This window comes from Mustela nivalis, assembly GCF_964662115.1.
Source record: "Mustela nivalis genome assembly, chromosome: X".
Classification (NCBI taxonomy): Eukaryota; Metazoa; Chordata; class Mammalia; order Carnivora; family Mustelidae; genus Mustela; species Mustela nivalis.
In genome coordinates, this window is record NC_139040.1 from 95,382,766 (window position 1) to 95,395,219 (window position 12,454).

The 12,454-nt window shown below is 44.9% G+C and overlaps 1 protein-coding gene across 11 annotated transcripts in view; it reads left to right on the forward strand.

Moving 5' to 3' along the window:
- EFHC2 (EF-hand domain containing 2) overlaps nt 1-12,454 on the forward strand; it is a 246,184-nt gene that overhangs the window by 103,522 nt on the left and 130,208 nt on the right. For all 11 annotated transcript variants that reach the window (XM_082718226.1, XM_082718232.1, XM_082718231.1 and 8 more), the window contains 3 exons: nt 3,089-3,231; nt 5,862-6,058; nt 9,469-9,599. In XM_082718226.1, the coding sequence (XP_082574352.1) occupies nt 3,089-3,231; nt 5,862-6,058; nt 9,469-9,599 (471 nt within the window). The remainder of the gene's footprint in view (nt 1-3,088; nt 3,232-5,861; nt 6,059-9,468; nt 9,600-12,454) is intronic.

The following is a 12,454-nucleotide window of genomic DNA, read 5'->3' on the forward strand; positions in this document are numbered from 1 at the left end:
GTAGAGGGCAGAGAAGACAGATTAGAAGAGGTAATGCGTGCTCAGATGCCGTAGGGCCTTGCAGACCATTGTAAGGGTTCTTTTGACTTTGAGTGATAAGAGGACTCCTTGGGAAATCAGAGCAGTGGGAGTGACTTGATCTTATTTACATATTAAAGCAATCACTCCTGTGGCCCTGTTGTCAGTAGACAGCAGAAGGGCAATGGTGGGAGGAAGCGCTACTCCAGAGCCTGCCACAGCCCTCCAAGAGAAACGTTACAATGGCTCCGATCCTGGTGGGTGCCATGGAAATGATGAGATCTAGCAGATTCTGGAACTGTTTTTGAAGTTTGAGCTAACAGGATTCTATGACAGATTTGGGCATGAGGTCTGAAACCAGAGAGGCATTAAGAATGACTCCCAAGGTTTTGGCCTGAGCAAGTGGAAGGATAGAATTGCTGTCTACCAAGACGGGAAAGACTGTAGGTAGAACAGGTCTGGAGCAAGAACAGAACTTCAGTTTGGGCACAAGTGAAGTGTGAAATGTCTCCTAAATACAAAATTATATATATAATATATATATTGGCATGTAGATGGTAAAGACTTGATACTAGAAGAGATCACCAAGGAAGTGAATATACACTGAGAAGTGGATGACAAAGTAATTCCTTATAGGATACTGCCTTTCTAATACAGCAAGGACAATAATACGCATCTACATAGACCTGTGCAGTTCAAACGTATGTTGTTCAAAGGTCACCTGTATGTTCTGAGTGGTCATGGCAGCTAGCTGCAGGTGGGTGTGTCTGAACCTATCCTTGGCCCAGAAGGGCAGATGGAGCAATGTAGGTGGTATAACAGGAAAAGGGAAAATTCTGGTTTTTCGAGGGTGAAGGGAGTATTGTGATAAAAAGTTTAGAGATTGTTGATAATTAGCTTATTAGTCAAGGAAATAGCTCAAGATAACTCGCAGTGTTTTCCAAAGTGTGCTCTGGGGACCACTTCATCAGAACCTCCTGGGGAGCTTATTAAAAATGCAGGTTTCTGGAGATACAAGCTAACTACTGAATTCATATCCCTGGGGGTAGGACTCTGGATTCTGTATATTTAACAAGTTCCCCAGGTGACTTTTAAACTCAACAAACTTTGTGAACTGTTGCTCTAAAGATTTTTGAGTAAATTATATTCCTGACTGACGAGCTCTCCAGAACACAAGACTCAGGTGAAAAAAAAAAAATGGCATTTTGAAAGTGAAAAACCCACACTTAACATACACACTTCTAAACGCACTTAAGTTTTAAGAAGCTAAATTTACAGTAGTGTTCGTTTGGCCTGATGTTAAACCTCCTTCCGGTTGTTTCAAGGATACTTCCTGTATCTGTGAAAGTTAATGGCTCCCCCATGAGATGGGGGTTACCAAATCTGTTTGTTGCTTATAAATCCAATTATGTACCAGAGAAGATGGTTGACAAGGTGTAGCTCCCCCCATGCTCTCTGAGGTCTGTCTGAAGCCAGGGAAACCAGGAATTAAGAGGAGAGAGCTGTGGAGTCCCGGCTGTTTTGCCCCAGGGTTCCTGGAGGCAAACCTCTGAACTGCTGCTTTCCACCTTACAGGAGGCCTTACGTCAATGTAGCTGAGAATCTTGGCGCCATGCTTTTTCAGCCCAGCTTCCTTGGACATTCGGAGAAAGGGGCAGAGAAAAGCAAATCAGAAATATGGGTTCTGTTTTGTTTTGTTCTATTTTGTTGTTTTGTTGTTGTATTTTCATTCTCTGTGACCACTGGGAAGGAATGATCTTTGGCATAGGAGACACTGAAAGTGAGGGTCTCCCAGCTTTGAGTTGTGACAGGGAATTGATGAAGTTCATCGTTTATTTTACTTTGTGCCTCCCTGATCTAAAGGCCACCTTATACTAGCTGATTTCCGCAGACATGCTTCCACTCATGGACCATAAATTAATGTCTTCAATGACCAGGCAGTCAACTTTGGGAACTTTTATTCTAGAATTTGATCCCATCTTCGACAGTCACTAGACTATTTTATTCATGCATAGAATTCTGAGTGCAAATTTTAATCTATTTGGATCTTTTCATGACCTTCGACCAACATTTATTGAGTACTTATAATGTAAAAAGTATTGTATTAGCCAGTGGCTAATAAGGCACAGTCCTTGCCCTGGGGAAACAGACCTGTAATAGCCACTCACAGTATGAGTGATAAGTGCTATGTTTAATCTTAGCATTATTTATTCTAGCATTTGCAAGGGAAGAGGTAATTTTTTTCTTGAAGGGAGTTGGAGGGATGCTGGGGAGCTAGGGGAGTGGCTCAGGGAGGAGAGGGTGTGGGGCTGGAAGGAAGCAAGGAAACGGGCCTGAGAACGTGGGAGGTGGCCATGGGGTCATGGCTCCAGGCACTGACAGGACACACCCTCTTGCTGCTGGACCTGTGAAGGGCAGGTGCTGTCCTTCCTGTTGACATGATTGTTGTGGCCGCTGACCAGCCTCATGAGTGGGAAACAGCTGTTCAAAGCAGATGGTTTGAGGAGTGTGTTTATGACATTTGTTTTGGGTACATTTTCCCGGAGGGTTACCCTGGACATCTAAAGAACAAGAGAGATTTGAATAAACTGAGAGAATTTCTCTGCATATAGATCTAAAGCGTAAATAATAAGAAGGTGGTTGAACTTTTTCAACTTCAGAGAGTTTATGCTACTCCCTTAACACTGTAGCACACCTGGCAGATGGGGGAGGTGGGTGAAATGGGCGGAGGGGGTCAAAAGGTACAACCTTCCAGTTATAAAATAGAGAAGTCCTGGGATGTAATACATTATGGTGTTTACAGTCAATAATACCGTATCGCATATTTGAAAGTTGCAAACAGAGTAAATCTTCAAAGTTCTCATCACAAGAAATAAAATATATAACTATGTGGGTGTGGGGTAGTAGTTGTTGAGTAGTCTTATTTCAGTGGTCATAGTGAATCATGTTGTACAGGTGAAATTAATATATTGTAAATCAGTTATACCTCAAAAAAATAGCGTACCTTTTGCAGGTTTTTTTTTTTTTAATTCTGTAATAAGGCTGTAACCCTCATTTCTCTTCCATTTAGCTATGGCAACATAAGCAATATCCTCCGGTTTTTTGCAAAACTCTTCACACACAAATGTGCAGATGTGGACAGGTTGTTTGTTATTTCGTACTTTCTCAGTGATGACACGATTTCAATATTTGAACCTATTGAGAGTAATTCAGGTAAGAGGTATAGCTCTTATAGCAATTTTCTCAGAATAAGAAACTGTCTCTTCATTTTGAAAGTTAGGGAGCGTGGTTTGATTTTATAGCCTAGATGACTAAGACAGTGGCTTTCATTTCTTTTCTTTTTTTTTTTTAACCACCAAAGTTCATTTTACAAAGCTCTCTTAAATGGGAACCCAGACATATAAAATGATGAAAGAGGCACAGGAAGAGTTTGTTTGGCTCCGGGTTGGGGGACTCTGGACGCCTCCTTTTGGAAACTATTCCCCTTTCTGCTGTGGCCTCTGAGGTTCTTCTGTGGAATCCAGGGGCTTCAGAATCATGGTCTGTCTACCACCAGTTCCATGCAAAGACAGCAAGACAAGAGGAAATCTCTGTTTTTGATAGTACCACTGACAAAATGTTGGCTTAAGTATAAGACAATCCCAGAGTTTTAAAAAAAACTTTAATCTTCAAAGTCTGTCTCCCTCTGGCTTCTCTGTCTGTCGAGGCTCTTGCCAAGGTTCCAGCAAACGGAGTGCCTCTCTGCAGTGCACTGATGCTGTGGACATTGCCCGGACGGGCCATTGATTCTGACTTACCGAATTATGGAACTCTATGGCTCTGCTCTTTGTCCCAACACATTGAAAATTTTTTATCTGTGCCGAAGGCATATCTGGGAAGAAGAATCAGTAGTGTGTTGGTAAACTGGCTTTCTGAAAAAAATTTAAAAGCCCTGATCTCCAGCACTTGTCAGATGTCATGGAGCAGACACCTCAACCACAGTGCATTTCAAGCAACCAACATGAACAAGTGGCTTGCAAAATCCCTAACGATTTAATAGTCGGCTCTTAGGAGTTGCTGTGAGCCACTCTGTGCACCAATGAATAAGGCATTATTTGTATAACTAAGTCAGGTTGCAATAGTGATTGGAATAACGGATCAAATCCTAAAATATGAAATCAAATAGGAATAAGTAGAAAGTCATGGTCTTAAAGGTCAAAACATCCTCTCTGGGGCTGCCTGCTTGGTAGACCATGTGACTCTTGATCTCAGGGTTGTGAGTTCAAGCCCCACGTTGGGTGTGGAGGCTACAAAAAAAAAAAATCAACTCTGTACATCTAGAGTGGGGAAGATGATGGCCAAACAGATTGCAGCACTCCTAAAACAGGGTAATAGATGTCAACTGCAAGCTTCTTAGTAGTAATAGCAGCCATGACTACCTACCATTATCCTTAGAAAAACTCCAAGAGGTTAAGTTTTATGTTAGTCCAGATCCTCCAAGGGGCAAACCGCAAGATGGTACTGAATATAAAAGAGATTTACTAGGGGGAAATGTCAGCAAGGGAATTGTGGAAGGAGCCAGAAGAGGCCAGGAGAGCTCTCGGACTTCAGTGCCTGTCTGACTCCTGTGAAGGACAGCAGGAATGAAGAAAGGAAAGAAAGTCTTAGATTGCAGGGGATTCTAAGCAAGTTTCAGCTAGGCTGACCAGGAACCCGAGAGCCAAGTCATTAGTTGGAAGAGACTCCATCTTGTAGGAATGGACCTACCTTGTCCCTGTCCTGTCCAGTCATTTGTTGGCAGCAGCCTGTGGGAAGCATGACCTTGGTCCAAACCCAGGGATAGGTTTCAGAGCATAGCCACGGGGTGCTTTGTCAACTACATTCCCCGTGATAGTTGATCTGAAAGGCCCATTTTCATGGCTCCCTACAAATTTTATTCCCATTTTACCAGTGAGAATTCAGAGGGGTTCCAAGAGATTAAATAACTCCTCAAGATTATCTAGCAAGTGACAGAGCCAGGATGGGCTCCAGCTCTGTTTGGCTACTAAGCCTGTGTCTTTCCGCAACTTCTGATGTTTGAATGTGGCAGGAGTGTGATGAAGTTGACCCCCAAAGCTCAGGTTGTATTCAGATGCCTGAAGGTTTCAGTTAAGTAGCAGAGAGAAGATACTGGAGTTTCATCCTCAGTTCTGCTCGCTGCTTTCCAAGAGCCACAAAACAAAAACAAAAACAAAATGCCTAAATAAGCCCCAGATGAGATGAGATGGTCAGAATTCTGGAAAGTAAGAAATACGTGGCATTGCTAAAAGAAGCAAAGATATTTAGCCTGTAGGAAAAAAAAAAAAAGTTATGGGACTCTCAGAGTTATCTTCAAACAGTTAAGTAAGCTTCTTTCCAGAAGCTGGGCATCCTCCACTTAATCCGCGTGTCGGAATAAATATAAGACATCATCTGGGACAGATAGGTGGAAATAAGCTCAAGTGGGGAGTTTTCTACGTGGTACTGTTCAAACGTGCTCTGAAGCAGGGTTATCTTCTTAATGTCCCAGTTCTCCATATGCTCCTGGGCATACAGCAGGCACTTACTAAGTGTTTATTTAGGTGTTTGGATTGGGAAGGAAGTAGAGAGGGGAAAGAAAAGGCTGGAATGCCGTATCTCTCTTTTTTTTTTCTTTATACATTCACCTAGGGAATCTGTTGTTCTCCTAGTGCCTCATTCTCCCTTCAGGTCTGAGAAGAATAGGCAGTGTGAGCTCACAAGCTAAGCTGTATGGTCTGTGTTTGAGCAGGAAGGAACTCTAAAGGCAAGTTGTATGGTTCTTCGAAGAACAAAGGGTACTCATTAAGTTTTCTCTTTTTCTATAGGGATTACTGGTGGGAAGTTCTTGAAAAGAACTCGTGTTAAGAAGCCTGGGCAAGAGGTCTTTAAAAGTGAACTATCAGAATATATCAAGGCCGAGGAACTGTATATCGGAGCCAAAGTGAACGTGAATGGCTACCTGTTTCTTTTGCTCAATGCTGACAAGTACACCTTAAACTTCATGGAAGCGCACCCAGATAAGGTGAGCTGCCTGTGGCACTCTCCACTTGCCCCTCAGCACTCTGCAGTCTGTGTTTTTCTTTCTCTAGGCCTTTTCTTCTGCCTACCGGCCTTACATTGTGCATTCACACACGTGGCCATGAATAATGGATCTGCGCGACTTGGCCATGGGTCCCGATCTCCTCTGTTTACACGCTGGGCCCTCCGGTGCCCAGCGGCATGGATGCCGGGCACAGGCAGGAGGCAGGCCCAGGACTGAATCAAGTTTCCTGGCTTTTCTGCTGACGCTGACAATGTTTTCATAAAGAGATTCAGCGACTATAGGAAAGGAAGAAAATCTGGTGCCACACACTGCGCAGTCCCCGTTAATTGGCACAGGCCTGTGAGGACAGCCAAGAACGGAACAAACAGAAGCCCCAAGGGAACCCGGTAGTTGCTGGGGTTGCAGCTTTCCAGAACAGGAGCTACCTGAGGCCTAAATAAGAATTCAAGGACAAATTGGCAACAGTGAGCTTGGAGTTTTTTTCGTTTGAAACAAAATGGCAGCTGGGTACTGTCACTAAAAGTACTAGTATGGCAGTGCTGTTCTGGAAAAATGACAGTTGATGAATCCTTGATTTTGAGTGTGGATTGGTTTGGTGTGCAAACATGTATATTTGAGGGACATTGCCTAATATTGCAAAATCTACCTAGAAACCATCTATTTTATTTTTTTTAAAGATTTTGTTTCTTTACTTGAGAGAGAGAGAGCACACGGGAGCACACAGAGGGAGAGGGAACACAGAGGCAGAGGGAGACACAGACTCCCCGCTGAGCAGAGAGCCCGACTTGGGGCTCCATCCCAGGAATCCAGGATTGTGACCAGAGCTGAAGACAGATGCTTAACTGAGCGACCCAGGTGCCCCTAGAAACAATTTATTTTAGAAGTCTGCCTGTAAGGGGCTACCTTGGTGGCTCAGTCAGTTGAGCGTCTGCCTTTGGCTAGGGTCATGATCCCAGGGTCCTGGGATGGAGTGCTGGGTCAGGCTTCCTGCTCAGCAGGGAGTCTGCTTCTCCCTCTCCTTCTGCCCTTCCCCCTGTTCATGCTCTCTCTCTCTCATAACTTTTTGGAAATCTAAAAAAAGTTTGCCTGTAAATAATGTTTATGTGTCAATTATATCTGTATTTTTTTCTATATCTCTATACACAGTACCAATTCTCTTTCATTTATATATAAAACGCTCAGGGTTAAGTTGCTAAGATCAGTCTCTCTATGTATATCCCATCACCCTCTTCTGTCTGGGGGCTCTGAGCAGCAGGTGCCAAGGCTGAATTCAGTAAGCAAGGGACATCCCGGGGAATGCATATGAAGGATAAATGAGAAAGGAGCAAGAGCAGGTGGGGAGCCTGAGATGTAGGTCTGAACCCCCGACAAAGGAGAAGGAAAGAAGGAGGTTGGGGCGCGAAAGGCCTCAGGACACAGTGCGGCTCTGAGAAAGCGTCAGTCAGGCTTCCGTGGAGCCTAGAACAAAGGCTGCCTCTAGATGTCCCACGTCAGGCAGCAGTGGCCCAGCTCCTACTGCTGCCTGACATGGGACATCTATAGGTGGTGCCCCTGATGCAGTCTTCGGGAGAAAATGACCCAGGCAGAGTGTGGCCAGAAGGTTCGGCGGGTGGGGGCTGTCAGCTCTTCTCTGTGTTCCCTCTGGACGGTAGAGCCCGACCCGAAGCACCCTCCAGGGCCGCCACTCCCTTTCTCCATTTGCAGGGTTGGGACCTGGCATTAGCATAAAACTGTGAACTGGTAGACCTCCAAAAGCACTGAATTCAGGCAAAGGGGATCAATCATCGGGCAGTTAGATTTCTGGAAACAGCAGGCTCAGCTGGGAAACATGGCTCCATGCTTCCTGGCTGAGAGGCCTTCGACATGTATTGTCCCTGAGCTCCATGTGCCTCATCTTTACACGCTGACTCTTTCAGAGAGTTACCATGCAGAGGAAATGCCATCATGCATGTGAAATCACTTGCCCATAGCAAGTGTTGTCAGGGTACAATTTACAATAGCTACTGTGAATGAGGACTCAGTTTTCAAACACAGGACAAACCTATATGTTAACATACATATGTATATATAATGTGTATGTATGTGTGTATTTTTATATATATATATATATATAACATGCACATATTATATATAGGTATATATGTGTTCTAGATACATAGTTCTATATACATATTGTTTGTACATATATACATATATTAACATAGCTTGAGTGTATGGATATATGTATATATACATATATATCTGTAAGATATAAAGGGCTTTTCTCCTTTCAGAAAGGTAAAACCAGACATTATCTGGTTTCAGCATCCCGAGTGAAAGCTGCATTATTTTAAAACTACCCTTAACAAGGACTTTTGAAGAAGAGAAAGATTACTATACTCCTTGTTTTTTGTTAGTTAGTTTTTTGTTTTTGCTTTTTTTTTTTTTTTTTTTTTAATTAGGACCCACGCCCGGCACTGGGCATGGAGCCTGACATGGGACTCAATCTCACAACTCTATGACCTGAGCCAAAATCAGGAGTTGACCACTTAACTGACTGAGCCACGCAGGCGCCCCAAAATTAATATGCTCCTTAATATCTTTACAAATTAATATGTTCCTTAATATCTTCGCAAAAGACCTAATAGATCGAATCATGGAAGTAGATGAAAGGCAGTGCAGAAGGTGGGGAGGAAGGGGGGCTGTGATAGGTCACAAACTCCGTGGTGGAAAAAAGAGACCTTTATACTAAATTAACATCAGTGTTTTGAATCTTCGCATTCAGTCTTCTCTCTCTCTCTCTCTCTTTTTGGACATTTAGCTGTAATTATTTAGAAGCTTATGCTTTACTGGTTTGAGTAAGAAGTATTTTTAGAGTCAAAAACCTAATCACAGGGTAGGAGACGACACCTGGGGGCTGCCAGAGAATGAATGTCAGGGGGTTGCAGTGCATGTGGATCTCCGACACCCGGCCATGCTCTGCTCAGTGCACAGTCTGACGGCCGCTAGTCCCAGAGGGCCCACTCATAAGATCCAGAGAAATTGAGGGTCCACTTTTATCGAATCCTGAATCACTAATCGCTCCATTAGGATCTCCCAACCCATTAGGCCAACATCCAAGGGTTCAGGGGAGAAGGCTAAGGGACTGTTCTCTGATTTCTGTGGCTTGTTGTCCCTTTGGCTCATTTCTCTCCGATCTGGGCCTATGCCGATGTCACTCATTGTCCTAAAACTGCAACTGAAGAGATTTAATTCTAGTTGTGTCTTCTCTGTGGTGGTCTCTGTGGAAAGCCATGCCCAGCTACCTTCAGGTTCAGAGCGTGAAGTCTGTTTTCCGGCCATCGGAAAGATTGGGCTCCCTATGGCTCAGGCATGTTTTAATATCCATCCTTTCCTTCCCCCTGCTTCAGTTTCCCATGAGCAGCATTGAACTTATCCTACAAAAGCTGAAAGAAGAAGAATCAAAATCCAGAGAGCTCAAGCAGGTTCTTAGAGCTGCTGACTCTAGGCTCACGAAGATGGTGGATTACAATACATTCAGGTAAGCCAGATGCTGCCAGCAATAATCCGTTTTCCCTTCAAGACTGTCCAAAGAGCAAAAAACCAGTTTCTTCCCTGGTGCTGCCTAACTAATTTACTACATGCTTTTTATTAGGACTTGATACATCTTTGTGTTCCTACTACTTTGTGATCAAGTTTGGCCCATTTCTAGTAAAGTTTGTGCATTTGCATATAAAAGAAGCTTATAGGCAAGAACAGGGAGACAAAAGCACAGAAAGTCAGTTCTGTCCTCTTCTGAATCCTGGTATTGAAGGCTCCAGGGAATGCCCGGAAGAGTGCATGGTGGTGAGACTGGGAGGAAAAAATGTAGCTAAGGGCCCCCCCGCTCTGAAATCTGGGGCAAAAAGGAGAGACAGCTCCCTAGGAATGTGATCCAGTTGGAAAAGATAGTGGAAACTTTCCTGATTATCAGCGGAGAGGGCGATTGGTATGCATCTGTGTGTAGGTGAGTTCACACACATCGGTGTGTTTTGAAAAACATAAAAAGACGCACACACATTGGTGTGTTTTGAAAAATCTAAAAAGACAAATCGAGGGGAAAATAGATGACAGTAGTTAGAACTATAATAAGAAATCGTGCGCAATGAAGGTTTTCTCTAAGGTAGAGCTGAATTCTGGGATTGTCCAGTGGCTGACCTGGGCAGACTGCCAAACAGTGGAAACACAGGGAAATTCAAATTCAGGATCTAGTACAATTGTGAGACTTCTTAGCCTGAAAACAAAGTGAATAGCGCGTTCAGGAGGATGAAAATTAAATCATGGATGGGAGAACAAAGGGGACTTTCTCTTTACTGAGAATTCTGACTCCTGAAAACAGTAGTGGCCAAAAGCTATATAAGAAACTTGGGGCAGTCCAGATACGGGCTGACCAGTGAGGAAGTGAGTCCAGGAGGGGGTGGAGGGTGTGTAGAAGGGCATATTTCCAACTGTGTATCTGGAGTTGCCTATTCCATCAATACCTGGTGATCTGAGGCCACCATCAGGTCCAAAGTGTCCCCCAAACTCATTTGTTGTCTTAGCAAAGCTGTTTTGTGTCTCCAGAATGTTCTTTTGAGAGAAACAGTGAGGACATATTTTTATTGTTTAGAATTGCCAACCTTCTGGGATCAATAAGAATTTATAGCTCTTTGTTTTTGTTCATAGTCATACGCATGTTCATGGCCTTTTGGAAAATAAAGGGAGAAGGAGGAAGGAGCAAAGACCTTTGCCCAGGCAGGGGACTAATGGAAAGCCATTAGGAGGAAACAGATTTCCATCAGAAACGAGGGAGTGGTTTTGCTTTTGTTATTTTGTGTCCTTTTACAAAAGCATCCATTTTCCCAACACTCTAGCAAAGTCTGTTGGAAACACTTGAGGGAGTTTATGGGACTTTTTGGGAGGCACTTAGGCCCCGGGCAGGAGATCCAAGGAGGAAAAGTTGCGCTGCAGATGGAGGCCCGACCCTAACCGTGGGTGGAAGAAAGGCCCGCCAGGCCGTGTGACAGAGGATGGCCTCGAGGCACCGCGTGCTTGGAACCAACCAGCTCCTCTCCCCACACCCCCACCCCCATCTTGAGGCCCTCTCCCGGCCAGGAATTCCTTACAATGGAAACCAGATCAGGTCATGCCCAGCCTGCAGAGCCTTTCCGGGGCTTGCCACCGTCCTTACAGTAAAATCCAGACGTTTCAGGGCAGCCGGCTGAGTCCCCAGTGATGTGACTCTGTTTATGTTTCCAGTATTAATCACTTCTTGTTCCCCAGCCTCGTCCTCTGGCCTCGCTGGCTGCCACTCAGTTTCTCGAACAAATGAACAAACATGTCAAGCTCTTTCCTGCCTCCAAGCCTATGCACACGCCCTTCCCTCTGCTTAGAATGCCCACACCCCAGGCCTTTCCAGGGCAAATTCTAAGGCTCATCTTCAGTGGCACTCTGCCCGAAGGGCTTTCTTTCTGCTTCTCCTGCCATAAGTAGATGGCTCCCTGTTAGCCTTAGCCTTTCGCTGCCCCCTTTCACAGCACTTCGTACAACTTGCAGGTGCTTGATTTAGATAGTGGTCGTCTGGTGCGCGTGCACCTGTGTGTCTTCTCCTTCCCGAGGGCCAGGGACCTTGGTCGTCCTGTTCATGGCTCGATTCCTGGCACTTAGCTCTGGGCTCCATGAAGGTCTTAGTTCCCCAGCGGAATGGCCAACTGCTAGGATTATTCTTGGGGGTTCCAGTTTGGAGGCGGTGACATTGTCTTCATAGGACAGGCCAATCCTCCCAGCCTCTCAGTGTTTTCATGGGAGTTTGGTCATGGCCTGACCCTTGCCCACCCCCTCCCCTTATTTCCATCTTACTAGAGGAAGACTCTTATAGAAGTCCCCACTGATGGAGCCCTGACTCTGGGCGAGACAAGGTGCTCAGTGCAGTTCATCTGCTATCCACGGGTAGCCCCTGCTAATTTGATTACTCGCCAGAACCCACAGTTGGCTCCAGTCAAGTACCCTACATGTTTGTCAAATCATTTCATGAGCGGCCCTTTTTCTCAGGGCTGTTTAGTCGCCAGGTCCACAGCAAACAAGCAAATAATTGATTGCCTTGCCCTGGGGAAGGATGGTGTCTCTCTGACTGGAGGGGGGTCAGGGAGAGCTAGGCCTGACCTGCATGAGAGAAGGGACTTAGGCAATTGCGCCTGCCTGCACCTCACTTTCGCCCATGTCATGGTCTCTGTGGCCCTTTCCAGTCACTGATATTGTGAAGCCCTTGGATGTCGGTTTATAAATACACTTGTAAAATGTTCCCCTTTGCAAATTGTGCATTGCAGGAGTAGGCACGCAGAGACAGGACTGAGGCTAGTAGGCCTCTGGGCCTTACAT